The sequence below is a fragment of the Leopardus geoffroyi genome, chromosome B1 (assembly GCF_018350155.1).
Source record: "Leopardus geoffroyi isolate Oge1 chromosome B1, O.geoffroyi_Oge1_pat1.0, whole genome shotgun sequence".
NCBI classification, from domain to species: Eukaryota; Metazoa; Chordata; class Mammalia; order Carnivora; family Felidae; genus Leopardus; species Leopardus geoffroyi.
Genome location: NC_059327.1, coordinates 149,896,666 through 149,914,669, shown reverse-complemented (window position 1 = coordinate 149,914,669; position 18,004 = coordinate 149,896,666). Strand labels below are relative to the sequence as shown.

Genomic DNA, 18,004 nt, shown 5'->3' with positions numbered 1-18,004 from the left:
TAAACATGTACAATATTAACAACTATCCTCTGTGTTTCCTGATATGCTGATGTTTTGCTCATCCCTGCATTTATAGATGTGGATATATATATTGCCTACTAAAGTTATGTTAAACTACAAAGGGTTGATATATCACAAAGTTATGTTTCCTGAAGACTTATGGTATCAATTATCTAGATATCCTGGGAGCTCCTACTATAATTTTTGCTTCCCAGTTTCAGATGATCCAGCGTGTTACTTTGACACATTTTTACACAGTAAAAGTACAAGTTTTTATCCGTAGAACTCACCAGACAAGTAATTGCCCATTTGCTGAAACTCCTTCTCCCATACATTTTTCTGTATGACTAGTTCCTAAGGTGTGCATGGGTTAACATATGATGACCAGTTTCTTACTCTTCTGGGTGAAGAGTTCCATTTTTCCACACAAACATCCCATTCACTATTGGTGGGACTAAATATGTACTCTATTATGTGCGTCAGATCAGAGATTACTTTGCTGCTTAAGTTCCTAAGAATTAAGCCTCTTTAGAACATGGTGCTAATAAGGAAAATATAGTAGATTCAATTCTTGTTCCAACTAATTGGGTATCACAAAAGAAAACTCATTTTACTGATACTGACTACACTCCATTGTGGCCAGTCATTGTAGAAATCTCCACCATTCTGCCATTACTCTAGTTTAGACAACCATTTTTCTCATCTGGAGGGTTGCAACAGCTTCCCAGCTCATCGCCCTGCCTCTAGTCCTGCTCTTCTAATCCATTCTCTATACTGAAATCTGAGTGAGTGACTTCCCACTGCCCTCCAAATGAAATTGAAATGTTTCAGCATCATTCTGGTCCTTGATCACTATTAATCATATCCATTTCCCATGCTCCCCACCCCCCATTCTATGTTCCAGTTACACTGACATTTTTCAATTACAATAAATGACCATGTTCCTGCTTTTCTAATGACATTTTTACATACTGCTCCCCCTGGCAAGGACACTCATCCCACTTGTCACTTGACTCATGGTCTCTCCTGTCTTAGGGATCACTTTCTGACTCTATGAGACCAGGTTAAGCTGACTCTGTGATTGGCTCTCATAGCACTGTGCACTTTCTCTGTTGTAGCATTTATCACCCTATTTTAACATTTCCTGATTTATTTATATTTTCCTCTACCTTTGAACTCTTAATTTTAGAGGAAGGATCTTGTCTTATTCATAGTGGTATTCACTTTCTGGCACTAGGTAGATGTGAAAAAGATACTTGTTGAACGAATAAATGAATGAATGAATGAATGAATGAATGAATAGATACATATAGTTTGTTTGTAAGACACAGAAACAAATGCATGAATGCTTTTGCTCAAAGTCATCACCACTTTGATTAAATCTTTCAAAATTTAGGCCATAGTGATATGAAGGGAGTGAGTGGAGCTGGTGTCAATCATGAAAATGAACATAATAAGCACATTTTATAGCTCAGTCACGAATAATGGGGTCTATTTCCTCCCCATTTATCACTTTCTCATTATTTCCTTTCTCAACAGAAAGAACATTTCATAGCATTTTTCAAAATTAGAAAAGCAAGCCCATTTATTCCAAGCCAGAAATACATAGTTTATTCAAATTGCCCCCAAATCCCTACCATGTAAAATGTTTTTCTTGAACATGATGTAAAGATTGGTTTCAGAGCTAGAAAAAAAATACTTGTTGATCGTCCAATTGTTATTCTCTTTCAAAGAAAATGTATGACATGGATGGGAAATTATGAGCTAATATTTGAAGATATTTTCTCTTCTGATGTGGAAATTGAACTTTTCTTAATAAGCTAACTAGACTTACATGCTTGGACAGTTAGCTTTCCTGTTGATGAGCTCATTGCTGAAAAACAAAAGAGAACATAGAATGATAATATGATATTCTCTCAGGTGGTCTCAATAACCAGAAATTACCAGAGGATATTGACTATGTATGGATTCTAGACAGTTTAACAAATATTCAGGAGAATGGCTACCCAATAAAACAGGATATGTATACAATTTTTATAGAGATTTGTAGGCAACCTCTAATTAGGTGGATAAATCCTCAAGCAGTGGGTGATTAAGGCACAAACAGTGGATAATTAAAATTCATAAATAGTTTGTGTTAATACAGAACAGTTGTTTTCTAATTGTGCAGGATAAAACCTCTTTGGATTTCATTTCAGGGGTGAAGTGAAATGGGGAAAGAGGCAGCAAGTAGACAGGATCTCCAGGCTCAAATCCAGCCTCAGTCAGAACAACTCTGCTTTTATTTCTTCTATTTAAGCTTTCGCATAAGCATTTTTTTGGTCAAAGGGTTTAGGAATGAAAAAATAAACCACCCAAATAAACTATATTGAATAATACTTCTAAAACACAGTTTCTAAAGTATCAAAATGATTTTTTTTCTGAAGAATAAACTTGTGTATTCTTATCCAACATCTGCTAAGTATTAGTAAAGACCAATTATTGGAGAGAATATAAAGTTAAATTCTGTCAATTTCCAACAGTTAGGATTCTGACAAAGGAAACATGAGCATTTAAATTGAAATCAGTGGAAGGTTATATGAAAACTGTGATGATTTTCAAGGTAAAAAGGCTTATGAGCAGAATGAGGATAAAGTATTTTATTTATTTCAACCAGTGAACATAACTAATTTTTACCAAAGAATTTTACTTTTCATGTGTAGGAGAGAAATAAACTAACGCCTTAGACATGAGAGTGACCCTCTAACATACTTTGAGTTGAGAGTAATCTAGTAATTAGGGCTCTGCACGCTGTAAGTAACATCAGAGGAACTGGAGCACACATGAACCAAATGTGAACAGTGAGCTGCTCTTTCATAACTATGGTGTTTGCAATGCAAAGAAGTTGATTTTAGCTTTGCTTTGACACATTGCATCCCATAAAGGACCCACACCACATAGTTTTGTTTTTTCCTGAAAACAAAACAAAACACAGATTCTTGACAAATGACAGATAATCTTGGGCTGCAGGGTTATTTCTAGACTTGGTTTAGAATTTTGGCAGTTTTCCATTCATTGGGAATCCCCCAGATTGAGTGTTCCTAGAGAGCAATGATTTTGCCTGTAAAAATTGCCTTGAGGATAATACTGAGCTTTTCACTAAATGGGTTTTCCTACGTGCTAGTAAACACTGATCCTTTTACATTTGGAAATTTTGAAACCATGAAGGTTCTGGCTTATTCTACTACTAATCACATGCATTGTGTACAAAGCACATGTACAACTTACTAGCTTTCTAAGTGGTAATGGTCTATTTGTTGCATATGTTCTACTTTCTTATATATCCTCATGCTATTTCTATGGTTGTAGGAAGAACAAACATTATTAGTGCAATTTTACTGTTGAGAGAATGGAGGTAAAGTCATGGGCCAATTACTTGGATGGTCTTGCAGTGACTCAGTGGGATCAAAATAGGTTCTCAATCAGCACACCCTGAATTTTAATAATTTCTTAGTCATTAAAATAAACTATAGCACACAAACTGACCCTGTGAAAAAACAAAAGGTAGGCAACTGATAACCATTTCATGCTTCATTTCTGGTTTCAGATAGCTCAGGCTTTTAAATTTCTGCCAAGTTAACTGGTTATTGGAAATTATAATTGTAACACATCATATAATTTATCAGAATTGCCACTATTTCACAACCTTGATTCATTTGTTTCCCCACCTAACAAAGAAGGTGGATTAAGCCCTTCCCTCCTGGGTTGGGAGAGGTCCCAGGCTTTATCCCCGGAGTAGCTGACTCTTCGTCACTTCAGCAGACTCCTGCCCATCCCATTCCCTCAGATTTTCACTTCCTGGTCAGGTTTCCTCTTGAAGAGTCAGCCAGACCCTTACAAGGGCAGGGCATCCTGTTTCACCTCTGATATTAATCACTTCCTTTGTGCTTCTCTTAAGTCTGGTGTCCATTGGAATTTGTAGGGGAAATTTGCACTTGTCTGCCAGAAGTAGGTGCTTGTGGAAGCAGCTTAATGTACAAGGGTGAACAGGTTTCTGTCTGGCTGGACTCCTCAGAGCCTTTAATATGCTAACGTAAGAGATGAATATCATAGACAGAATTTCTAAGATGCGTTTGACCACAGAACCCTTTTTATATAGAGTCTCTCAAGAAATTAGAGATCTAGACTTGAATCTTATATCATTTTAATTATTAGAGTCCTTACTTTTTTATCTCTCTTTTATATCTATAAAAGATAAATTTGCCTATTTCATAAGAATATAGAAATTAGATGCTGCACGTGAAGGGCATAGAGAAGGCCTTGATAAAGACTGATTTTCCTGTTCAGAGAAATGATAATGGTATAGTATAATGGTTCTAATGATTTTTTTCTAGCTCAGTGATTTTTAAAGCATCACTTCAAAGATGGCTTTAGTGGCTACAAAGTTGGTTTACCATATTCCCAAATGCCCATAGGAAAAAACAGAAACTTCATAACTTGACTATATACAGAAACTATCCATATTTTTTAAAGGCAACAAATGACCTCATGTTTTAGGAAGGTCCCACTTAGAAAAGTAGTTGTTGCTAAATGCTTGGTATTTTCACTTGCTTAGTCATGAAGGCAGTGGCTGAGTCAGATTAATTCTCTGTTAGTGGTAAGGTTTCCTAATTTTATGATGAGTACCAGTCAATACCTATAGGATAAACCACTTCACAACTAACTTCAGACATGTTTTCAACAGAGAAAAATAAAACCTTAAATGTCATATTTTTAACTTGAAATTTTTTTCCATCTAAATTCTAGCTATTATTCGGAAAGGAAATAATGGCAAGTAAGGTTAAGATTAGACATAAAATAGACCTAATAGAAAACTTCACATACCACAGAAGGTGCACCTACTTACCATTAACTTGAACTGAGGAGGCATTTATTGACAAGGCTCTTGTGGTCCTTATCTTCTGATTTAAGATGCTATGGATTTTCTCCTTTATCATGGCTCTTTGCTCAGGAGAGGGGAACTGGAATATCATAATGATATCTACTTTCACACCATCTTCCTCTGGCCTACAACATACAAGAGAAAGGTATTTATTCCAAGAATACATTGGATATCATACTCTTTCCTATACTTAATGCTCCTAAATTATATCTTAATTGCTGCAAATGTCAAGGACTAATCCTCTCACATTGACATTCATCTGTATGTCACTCTCTGACCCAAGGTCATTTCATATGTTGTCTCTTCGAGCTTCCATTATGTTTTTTGTAAATTTCCCCCATTAATTTGAAGGCTTGTTATAGCAGTTGGGTAAGACTCAGACATCAGAAAATATTTTCTCAGAATCATAAAGTCTGAGAATTGGAAGAAACTTTGGTGGTCTCTTTGGCCAATCGCTCATGTATCTGATACCTAAACCATTTGTGATAAGTGGCCCTCTAATCCCAGTACAGTAATTAAAATGATGGGAAATTTACTTCCCTCAAGAGGCTATTTCTCTTTGGTCAGCTCTGATTTTAAGAGAGTTCTTCATTTTGAGTTGAAATATGTCTTCCTATATCTTCCATTACATTAAGCTTAGGTCTAGTTTGGGACATATATAGAACCTTAATTTTCTCTTCCACATAAAGTATTTGAAGACAACAGCATTCTTGGTTTTGAGTCCTCCCTAGATCACACATGTCCAGTTATTTGAACTTTCTTCATATGAACAAGTTCAAGTCCCTTTACCTGTAGTATTCAGTTTTTCCTCTTAAATTAGGAAAGCCAAACAATTAAAGGTCTTTAAAAAATTGAAATCTATGTATTGATCTGTTATATCTCTTATTTTTACACCTAAAAAGACCCAAGCTCTGAAAAGCACTATAGGCCTTATTGTCCGAAATCTTTTGACTAAAAAAAGAGGAAATCATATTGATTTTGAGGCTTTTTATATATTGTGGTCCATTTAGGCTCTAGAATGTAAAGATATAATAACCAGAATTTTATGTCCAATTGTCAAATGTATTCCCTCTTGAATCAAAGGGAAGACCTTGTTTACAAGGTGGAGTTTCTCTGGACACACACAAAAACTTACATAATGATAATGACTATAAATTCAAATGAGTTCACAAGACTGTAATAATATTGCTAGAATGGTATGGCAAATCAGAATTTGAAAATAGAGGATGTGAACTCTAGAAAATTTCAACAAATATGTGCTTTTTATCTCCTAAATATTATACAATTTATCCAATTAATATTATAAAATTCTTCTGGAGGTCACTGGCTATTTAGTAAAGGTAAGGAACGTGGAATAAGTCTTCCAATAAGGCATTAGTCTATTGGTGATAAAAGTGATTATTTCTTAATATAAATCTCTTTGAATATATACATTTTTAAGAAGATGAGGCATACAGGTCCATAGATTTGTATTTATTATGTGTGTGTTCTGCTACATGCTTTCCAAATAACACAATTGAAACCTCTGAGCTATTTCAGCAATTGATATGAACTTCCCCCTTCTACCATAACAAACAGAAAACTTATTAAAACAGGAACATCTTTTTGTTTGGGCATGCCTCCTGTTACTGGGACTTTGTTACAAGTAAAACTTATGATCCCATTATGTAGCCAACTTGGCCTTCTTATTTTTGAAATGACATGTCTGAAAGAAAGAACTTGGTGTATGCAGTGACATGCTGCTGGGTTTTCCCAAGGCCACAGATTCTTTTAGTCCCAGACCTTATAATCAGCTGATGGGGTTTAAATCCTTGTTCTGTCACTTGGGGAATTTTGAATGTATCACTTAACCTCCCTGCATCTTAGTTTTTACATTTTAAAAATGGTGGCCAGCAGTATATCTCCAAACCACTGTAGAGATGCTATTCATGAGAAATCCTAGGCAAGAGCCAAGCTCACAGAGGCAACAATATGTGAAGAATTCCCATCTCCTTTGCCCTATGTCCCTCCAGGCTGTGACTCCACCTTTGCCCAAATATACATACGTCAGTCTCACTACTTGGTTCTTGATATAATGCTTGTTCAAGGCCGAATCTATAAATATCTCATCCACCTGTTATTACAAGACAGAAACTCTGTGTTAATATTTTTTAGTAAGGATATCCCCCCGACTAAATGCTAAAACAATAAAAAGAAGTTTTAACATGAGTAATATTATTTAAACGAGTGGTTCTTAACTCTCACAGTGCAGCAGAATCATTGGCATTTTTTTCCTTAAAATTATAGATGCTGGAGCCCTTATCTCAGAGTCTTGGTTATAATTGATCTGGAGGGAATCTAGGCATTCATATTTTTAAAAATCTCCCCAGGTGATTCTAATGTGCTGACATAGATATCCAGAATAGAAGATATCTTCTTAAAATTATACAGAAGGTAAAGTAAAAGATATAGAGCCAAGGTGGGACATCCAGGGAAACCTTGAGAGATGGTGGAGAGAACCTTGGTTGAGTACTGGATTTGAAGCCTATCCTGCCGCTCATGAACTGGGCAACCTTGTAAGTGACCGAACCCAACCTGAGCCTCAGTTTCCAAACTGAGATATTGATATACTGCTCATAGGGTTATAAAGATTAAACACACACAAAAAATGCTAAGTATATTTTGGCAATGAAGTTCTGGTGGTTCCCTAGCCCCATCCTGGTGTTTCAGGTTTCAGATTTCTTTGTAGGTCTTTGGTGGAAAGTATAAAGAGGCATTAGGGATATGGGAGAGCCAACGATTTTTTCATTGTTTTTGATTGTGGGCCCTAGGGTAAATCAGAGAGGAATAAAGAGTAAGATGGTGTTGAAGATTTAGATTAGAGTTTTATCACTCATTTCATATCACGAAGGAAGAAGAAGATAAGCCTTATTGCACAGAATTTTAATTTGCCTGATCTGACATCATGTGGCTGTGGCTTAGCACACCTGGATACTGGATTGCAATATCTCCTGGTGACCACTTGGTGGCAACAGTGTCATCTAAATTTGAGCATTCCATTTCACATTTGATGAATGTGATGAGCCAAATGTGTAAAAACAATGTCCCAAATTCCTAAGGCGCAAGAAGACCAACTCTCATTTTGAAAAACACAAATATAAATGGAAAAATAAATGGAAATAAATGGAATAAATGGAAAAAATAAATGGAATAAATGGAAAGCCGTTTCAGAGATCAAGGAACAAGTCATGACTCCCTTAGCACTATCAGGCATTCCCAAGTGCTTAACTGGGAAACAAAATACTCCTAATCACATCTAACCCTTACAATAATGGTATGGAATAAAAATTATTTTGATTCTTAGTTTATTTGAAGAGGAAGCTGACACTTGAAGACATTATATAAATTTCCCTGGCATCAGGTGGATAATAAACTGGGACTTAAGTTTAGATCTTCTGCTTGTGGTTTCATCTCTTCTTATCAATCACACAGCCTCCTTGATAAATATGATGTACATGTTGCTTCAGGTTCTTTCACAGAACCCATAACAATAAGTTATAAAATAAACAGTTGGTTGATTGAAAGTATAACATTTATCAAGCTATAATTGGTAATGTATTTATAAACCTGAAGATCAAAGGTAGGATTTAGAAAATAAAAAAAAAAAATGCCAGTATCCAAAATATACATTTATTTGTATTTACATAAGAAAAGCTTAAATGGACTGAGGAAATGTGCAGTTCATATGCTAGAAATGGAACTGTTTAAATTTAATTTCTTTTTTTGTTACACAACACATAGCTAGTCTTTTACTCAGTATCTGGGGGGAGATCCAAAAGCAAAGAAAAGGTAAAAACAAAACAAAACAACAACAACAAAAACAGGGAGAGGAGTGTCAAGTAGTAAAAGGAAGAAAAGCAAATAGCAATTGCGTATTTATAGAAGTTTGATTTGTAATTATCCTCTGAAATTCCACCCACAATTGTTCTGCTGGCTGTTCATAACTTGTTGGTGAAGATATTGGATTAAGTTTTTGGCTTTAGATGACATCATTCATCTGGCCACATGCCTGCTGAGAAGAATATCTGCACCCAGCATCAATTCCATCTTTGGTTTAAGTGACTTTAGTAATCATAGAAATAAAGAAGTTTTCTTCTTTCTAATACAAATTCAAAACCCTGCCCCTATAAAGCCTCTTTGATTAGCCTGGGATGAGCCCCAGGATCTTCAGGTGATCCTGGTAGCCTGAGGAAAACACTCTGAGAAATACTAGGGCATAGGGACTGGCTAAATGGGTTTCTACCAAAAAGGGATTTTCAGCAAGGGAAAATCAGGGAAAACATGAACATAAACTTTATTGCTGAGTGGATTTTACATATGAACTAGCTTTCTTAGACCCTAAAATAATGATTAATCTTTCCTAGAAGATAAGGCTTGCCTTATAAGAAACATTTTGCCAATAATTTGGCATTCTAAATTTGTAGAAGTTTCAAAGGACGCTTTTTTTTTTTTAACTGCGTGCCAGTTTGTTATAAATTTATTATTCACAGAAGCTAATCGAGATAGTGATTAATAAATTTATCCCACCTCCTTTCTGGGGGCATTGGCAGAGTCTGATAGTTGGGATTAGTCTCTTAATTTAACAGAGAGCCTCCCCCTTTCAGGCTAGTACCTCGTTATGCTTGATGATTTTGTAATGCTGGAAGTTGCACTGAGATTAAGTTCTAAAAGGGCAATTGAAGGTTAGTTGGGTGTTTAATAAAAGAGTGAGGGAGAGGCTGTTAACTCCAACACACAGCCTCGCCCAACCATTCAGCTCTCATTCCGGAAAGAACCCTGTTTACACATGTCGCCAGCCTTTCACTGTCAGATGCTTCCCAACTGGGCTCCTCTCAGCAGTCTTGGTAGGTACGTAGGAGGTGTTTCAGGGTTGACACTGTAAACTTAAGATAGATATGCCACTGAAGATTGGCCAATGGAATATAAAAGCAGTTTCTTCCACTGTCACAGCAGATGAGCCCTGAGAATTAAAGGACTCACCAATGTGCCATGAAGAAAACTTCAGATCCTGTTGCTTTCTCCTAATTACAATAAGATTAGCACACAAAGAACAGTATAAGAGATGCTTTAGAAAAACAACACTTGTTTTGCCTTAAATAAGTCCTAATTGAGATTGCCTTGCTACAAGAGCTGAACTCTAAGTAAAAGAGTAAAGCACAATTCATTTGGGCCTCTGGTTACAGAGTCAGATATTCAAGGACTTCCCCTTCTGCCCATTTTCCATCCTGTCCAGTCTTCAACCATGTGTACCTGTCAGCCCTGGCCCTTGTTTCCTTTATACTTGCCCTTCTCAGGCTATTCCTTGAAACTATAGCACCCTCCCCCATTCTGCTGGCTCTGCTTTTCTGAATCGTATCTCTCCTTCAATGTCTATTTCAGATAATACCTTCTTTGTGGTTATTCCTTGAAGCTTCTTTGTGGTTATTCCTTAATCTTTCCTCTTTCTGTTGTGATTTTTCTAATCCATCTTATACTTACTACTATTCCCTTAATATAGTTATTTATGCAAATATATTATCTCCTTTATTCAACTGCAAACCCTTTATGTTAAGTGCGGTGATTGATCTTTTCTCATTCCATACTATGTAGAAATGTAGCATGTTTTTGTTGAATGAATGAATGAAAAAAAGTGAGAATTTATCTTTGTCCTTTAAAATTAGGACTATAATCTTTATAGTTCTTATTGCAATTTTTAAAAGTTCTATCTATTTAAAACTCTAGATCTTTGGTACAACCCAAGAATCAAAAAGTCAGCTATGAATAATTTTTCTAAACCTATGTATGGCATGGCCAACCTGAGCAGTGATGGTATCTACAGGATTCTGAAGCTTTGGTGGCTTTCTGGGTATCACGTCACTTTGTGTTCACAAAAATCCTTAAAAAAAAAAAACAAAACCTCCCACAGCTGTGAACCCAGTGCTGTGTCTATTAGAGATGGCAGTTGGATCCTGTGTAATAAGGGTGTGTGACTGGAGTCCTATGGAAGTATGATTACTCTAAACCATGAGGTAATAGTATCAGCAAATGGATTGTGACATTATAGGATATTATCAAAGTTATTTATTTGACTATACTGGTCCTTCCTCAGTGTTTCCTTGTAGAATGTCAGAAAGAAACAGATGGACATCTCTGACTGTTTAATCACACATAGTAAGTAGCAATATATTGGATAACCTTATCCCAAATTGGTTTGTATTCCTGAGATTGAGAGGCAAAGTAAACTCAAGAAATTAAAATGTTTGCAATGAAGGGTGATAAAGGATAAATTATTAACTTTCAGTATACCACAAAAGCTTAGATCTCTGAATTACCATTTTAGAAAAGGAAAATATGTAATTTGTGTGTATTTAAAGTTGCACTAAAGATAGTTAAACCAGAATGCCTGAGGCAAGGAAAGGTCATTTCTTTAGAAGGTTCCTGTCCTCTCCAGGTGTGTTGTCTTTGAAATCTCTTAATTTGATTAATCTGTGAGAAAGAGAGGATATGAGTCATTACTCTTAGACTCTTGTACAGTTCCTGAATGATGAGCCATCATCTAAATAGATTATCCAGTAGAGTGAAGACTGTGCTATATTCATAACTTTATCAGGAAGTTTTGAGATGGTTCATATTGCTTCCTTTCTCAAAAAAACTTCTCTCAGAAAACAACCATCCACATTTTCCCTCCAGTCACAGAGTATTTATGCTAAATAAATATATGCTGATATTTCCATCCACCTCCTTCCCATATTATAGTTGTTTTTCTGTTGTCTTCCTCCTCAAAAACTGGTACAAACAAGAAACCATAAGCCAAAACTAGTAACAAGAGACAAAGAATGTCATTATATAATGATAAAGGAGTCAATTCATCAAGAAGATAGAACCATTATAAATATTGTACCTAACATCAGAGTACCTAAATAAATTAAGCAAAAACTGACAGATCTGAAGAGAGAAATAGACAATAATACAATAATAATAGAGGACTTTAATATCCCATTTTTAGCAGTGGATAGATCATCCAGACAGAAAATCAACAAGTAACCCTTGGACCTAACCATTTTTTACATCAAATGGACTTAACAGACATATAAACAACAATCCACCCAACAAGAGAATACACATTCTTCTCAAGCACACACAGAACATTCTTTAGGGTAGATCATCATAGGATACAAAACAAGTCTTAGCAAATATTTAAGAAGATTGAAATCATACTATCTTCTGTGACCACAATGGTATGAAACTAGAAGTTAAGAACTGAGGAAAGCTAGAAAATTCACAAATATGTGGAAATTAAGCAATGCACTTCTCAACAACCAATGAGTTAGAGGAGAAATCAAAAGAAAAATAAAAAAAATATCTTGAAGCAAGTGAAAATGCAAACGCATACCAAAACTATGGGATGCTGCAAAAGAGTTCTAAGATAGAAGTCCATAGTGATGAATGCCTATATTAAGAAAAAAAAAGATGTTAAATAAACAATCTAACTGCACACCTCAAGCAACTAGAAAAAGAAGGAAAAACTATTGTTCACCTGAAACTAATATACCACTATGTTAACTCAACTGGAATTAAAACTTAAAGAAAGAAGTAGAAGAAAAAACTAGCATTAGCAGAAGGAAGGAAATAACAAAGATCAGAGTGGAAATAAATGAGATAGAGACTAAAAGACAATAGAAAAGATTAATAAAAACCTAAGAGTTGTTTTTTTGAAAAGTTAAAGAAAATTGACAAAAACCTTTGGCAAACTAAGGGAAAAAAAAGAGAAGACTCAAAATCAGAAAATGAAAGAATATTACAACTGATGCTACAAAAATACAGAAGATCATAAGGGATGACTGAAAATTTATATACTAACAAATTGGATAACCTGGAATAAATGGATAAATTCTTGGAAATATATAACCTACCAAGACTAAATCATGTAGAAATTAAAAATGTGAATACATCAATAAGGAGTAAGGAGGTTGAATCAGTAATCAAAACCTTTCAATACAGAAAAACCCGGGACCATATGGTTTCACTAATGAATTCTACCAAACATTTAAAAAAGAATTAACACCAATTCTTCCCAAAATCTTCCAAAAAATTGAAGAGGAATGACCACTCCCACATTCATTTTACAAGGTAAACATTATCCTCATACCAAAGCCAGATAAAGACACTATAAGAAAACTACAGGCTACCTCTGGAAAACAGTATGGAGGTTCCTCAAAAAACTAAAAATAGAACTACCCTACTACCTAGCAATTGCATACTAGGCATTTATCCACGGGATATAGGTGTGCTGTTTTGAAGGGACACATGCACCCCAGTGTTTATAGCAGCACTATCAACAATAGCCAAAGTATGGAAAGAGCCCAAATGCCCATCGATGGATGAATGGATAAAGATGATGTGGTGTATACACACACACACACACACACACACACACACACACACACACACACAATGGAGTATTACTCGGCAATCAAAAAGAATGAAATCTTACATTTGTAACTATGTGGATGGAACTGGAGGGTATTATGCTAAGTGAAGTTAGTCAGAGAAAGACACAAATCATATGACTTCACTCCTATGAGGACTTTAAGAGACAAAAGAGATGAACATAAGGGAAGGGAAACAAAAATAATATAAAAACAGGGAGGGGGACAAAACAGAAGAGACTCATAAATATGGAGAAAAAACTGAGGGTTACTGGAGGGGTTGTGGGAGAGGGGATAGGCTAAATGGGTAAGGGGCACTAAGGAATCTACTCCTGAAATCATTGTTGCACTATATGCTAACTAATTTGGATATAAATTTTAAAAAATAAGTTAAATTAAAAAAATTAAAAAAAAAAACAACTATAGGCTAAAATCTCTGATGAACATAGATGCAAAAATTCTCAACAAAATTAGTGAATCAAATTCAACAACATATTAAAAGGATCACACACTATGATCAAGCAGTATATATTCCTGATGTGTAAGGATGCTTCAACATACACAAATCAATAAATGTAATACGCACATAAATAGAATGAAAGATAAAGATCACATGATTATCTCAATAGATGCAGAAAGATCATTTGACAAATGAAACAACCTTTCATGATAAAAACGTTCAGCAAGTTGTAAATAGAAAGAACATACCTCAGTATAATAAAGGCCATCTATGGCAAGTCCACAGATTATACAATATACCTCAGGGAAATGTTGAAATCTTCCTAAGATCAGGAACAAGATATCTAGGATGCCCACTCTCACCACTCCTATTCAACATGGTAGTGAAGTTCTAGCCAAAGCAATCAAGCAGGAAAAAGAAATAAAAGGTATCTAAATCAAAAAGGAATAAATTGTCTTTATTTGCAGATATATGATTTTATATAGAGAAAATCCTAAAAATTCCCACAAAAAAGCAGATAAGTAATCAATGAATTCAGTAAAGTTGCAAGATACAAAATCATACAGAAAATGGCTGCATTTCTATATATTAACAATGAAATGTCTGAAAAAGAAAGTAAATAATACCATTCACAGTAGCATCAAAAATTATAAAATACTTAGGAATAAATAAATTTAACCAAGGAAGTGAAAACTGTAACACTTTGATGCAGGAAATCAAAGAAGACAAAAATAAATGAAAGATATTCCATGTTCATCGATTGGAAAAATTAATGTTGTTAAAATGCGTATACTACCCAAAGCATCTATAGAACAATGCAATCTCTATTAAAATTCTAGTGGCATTTCTCACAGAAATAGAAAAAAATCCTAAAATTTGTATGGAGCCACAAAAGACCCTGAGTAGCCAAATAGTCTTGAGAAAGAAGAACAAAGCCACTTCTTGATTTTACTTCCTGATTTCAAAGTCTAATACAAAGTTATAATAATCAAAACAGCATGGTATTGACATAAAAAGGCACATGGAACAATGGAAAGGAATCAAGAGCCCAGAAATAAATGCTCACATATATGACCAGCTTATATTTAACAAGGCAGCCAAGAATACTCAATGGAGAAAGGATAATCTCTTCAATACATAGTGTTGGAAAACTGGATAACCACATGCAGAAGAATGAAATAGGGCCCCTTTATTCCTTCTCAAAAATAATTCAAAATTAAAGATTAAACTGAAAATAATTAAATTAAAAATTCATTCAAAATTAAAGATTAAAGATTTAAACATGAGGCCTGAAACCATAAAACTTCTAGAAGAAAATAGAGCAAAATGTTTCTTGACATTGGTTGGGGCAACAATTATTTGAATATGATTCCAAAAGCATAAGCAACAAAAGCAAAAATTGGTAAGTGGAACTCCATCAAACTATAAAGCTTCTGCACATCAAAGGAAGTCATCAACAAAATGAAAAGACAACCTGTGGAATGGGAGAAAATATTTGCAAATCATACATCTGGTAAAGGGTTAATATCCAAAGTATATAAAGAACTTATACAACTCAAAAAAAATCTGATTAAAAATGGGTATAAGATCTGTATAGACATTTCTCCACAGAAGACATAGCAAAAACAGTCAACAGGTACATGAATAGGGGCTTAACATCACTAATAATCAGGGAATGCAAATTAAAACCCAATGAAATATCATCTCACACCTTTTGGAATGGCTATCATCAAAAAGACAAGAGATAACAAGTGTTGGAGAGGATGCAACTCTTTTGAAGAATGTGCACTCTTTTGAAGAATGTAAATTGGTACCACCACTATCATAAATAGTATACAGGTTTCTCAAAAAATTAAAAGTAGAAGTATAATATGCCCCAGTAATCATACTTCTGGGTATATATCCAAAGGAAATGAAAGCAAGCATACAGAAGAGATATTTGTACTCCCATGTTCATTGCATCATTATTCACAGTAGTTAAGATATGTAAACAACCTAAGTGCCTGTCAATTGATAAATGGATAAAGAAGATGTGATGTTGTGTGTGTGTGTGTGTGTGTGTGTGCATGTATATATGTATGTATATATATATATATATATACACACAATCATACAATAATATGTCATATATATATATGTATATATACATATGGAATATTATTCAACCATGAGAAAGAAGGAAATCCTGCTATTTAGGACAAAATGAATGGACCTTGAGGGCATCATGCTAAGTGAAATAAATCAGACAAAGACAAATACTGTATGATATCACTTATATGTGGAGTCTAAAAAGATGAATTCATGGAAACAGAATAGAATGGTGGTTACCAAGGCTGAGGGGGAGGGGTGGGAGAAGCAGGGAGATGTTGATCACAGGGTACAAACTTCCAATTATAAGATGAATACGTTCTAGGGATCTAATGTACAGCACGGTGATTATAGATAATAATACTGAATGCTGCTTGAATGTTGCTAACAGTATAAGATCTGAAATGTTCTCACCACAAAAAAATAGTAATTATGTGACATGATGGAAGTGTTACAGTGATAATCATTTTGCAATACATCAAATCAACATGCTTTACACTGTAAACTGACACAATGTTATCTGTAAATTGTGTTTCAATAAAGCTGGACCAAAAACTGAACAGGAAAGTGAGGATACTATGGAGGAGGACACACTTTTATAACAAGTAAACCCAGTGTGGTGCTTAAGTTACCTAGCACAGCATATGGGATTTATAATCTTTATAAATTTAGATATTAAATGGGAGAAGAATTGGCACAGAGTTGAGCTTCCTATATTAGCTGAGTTTCTTCCTGACAAGTTGAACAATTTAGTGGAAAGAGCACATATTCAAATTACCTATATGGCTTCAAATCTCCCCTCTGTCATTTACTGGCTATGGACCTTAACTTCAGAGGCTTAGTTCCCTTATCCCTAAAGTGTGGATAATAATGCCTCCTTTGCAGTGTTACATTGCAGATTAGACATGAAATATACAACAATTATCTTTTTCTTCCAGGATTCAAATTAAGCTAGAGGTGTTACACATCTTCCTCTTTTAAACATGCCTAATCTTTAATTTCAAAATAAATGTAGGTCTGTGTTCTCAGGAAAGGACTCGGCCATACTCTCTATTCAATTTTTCTAACCTCTGAACATCAAGTTTCTTGATAATGTCTGCTTAGTTTTTTCTTAAATCTTCCAAATCCAATATCTTCTCTCCAGGCATAGGGCCACAATCCTACACCAAGCATGGAGCATCTTTTAACTTCTTTTACCTTCTGCAAATCCAAACGTTAGGACTAATACTTTTGCTAAGTTTAAATTTATCTCGACTAATTTTTCTCAGTAGAAGCACTTCCTGCTTCAGTGTTGATCAGAGCCCAATCTCACTTTTGTTTTCTAATTCCTTTAGAGTGTTTCTAACTAGTTTATCTCTGCATCTCTTTCTGTTTCCAAGCTCCTTTTTTTCTACAATTCTAGAGACATAGCATTAAGGATATTTGGAGGATCATTTTAAGCCCCTTTCTGGTGTCCCTGAGTGCTCCTTGGGCACAGAGGGAGTGTTTTTTTATGGGGAGACATCCCTAAGAAAATTCCCAACTGTTCCCATTTTTAATGAGACGATGGTCACTGGCCTATGTTGACAGTGTAATTGAAATAGACTAATGTACCGGGGATAATTACTTGATTTCTGGAATTTTGTGCTATAGTAGGTGGGAAGTAAAGTCACACAGATTATTCTTATGGATGACAGAAGTTTATTAAGAATATGTAATCATTTACTAGCTACATTTGCTAGCTCTATGATCTTGAGTAAATTAACTTTTCTCTACCTTGATTTTCTCATCTGTAAAATTGTGACAGTAATTGTACTTACCTCATAAAGTTGTTTTTGAGGATTAACTAAAATACATGTAAGGTGCTTTAGCGTAGTGCTTGGCACTCAGTACATGCTAGCTATTGTTATGGAATTACAAGGTTATGACTTTCACATCTGTAATGACCCTGTAATTTAAAGGTATTTCTTGATATTTCTGAAATATGTTTCTTCAAATGAAGTACTACATCAGACAGTGATCCTACCCGAACTTATAATAATGAAGAAAGTGACCTACCTATTTGGGAGTGTCATGAATTACTGGTGTCTGGTTACTGAAGTCTTTTTA

General features: G+C 34.8%; 1 protein-coding gene across 1 annotated transcript in view; it reads right to left on the bottom strand.

The window, feature by feature from the left end:
- Positions 1-18,004, bottom strand: part of TMPRSS11A (transmembrane serine protease 11A) — a 53,135-nt gene that overhangs the window by 15,363 nt on the left and 19,768 nt on the right. Inside the window, 3 exon segments of the mRNA XM_045473870.1 lie at positions 1,835-1,873; positions 4,886-5,046; positions 6,967-7,056. Of these exon segments, the coding sequence (XP_045329826.1) occupies positions 1,835-1,873; positions 4,886-5,046; positions 6,967-7,056 (290 nt within the window).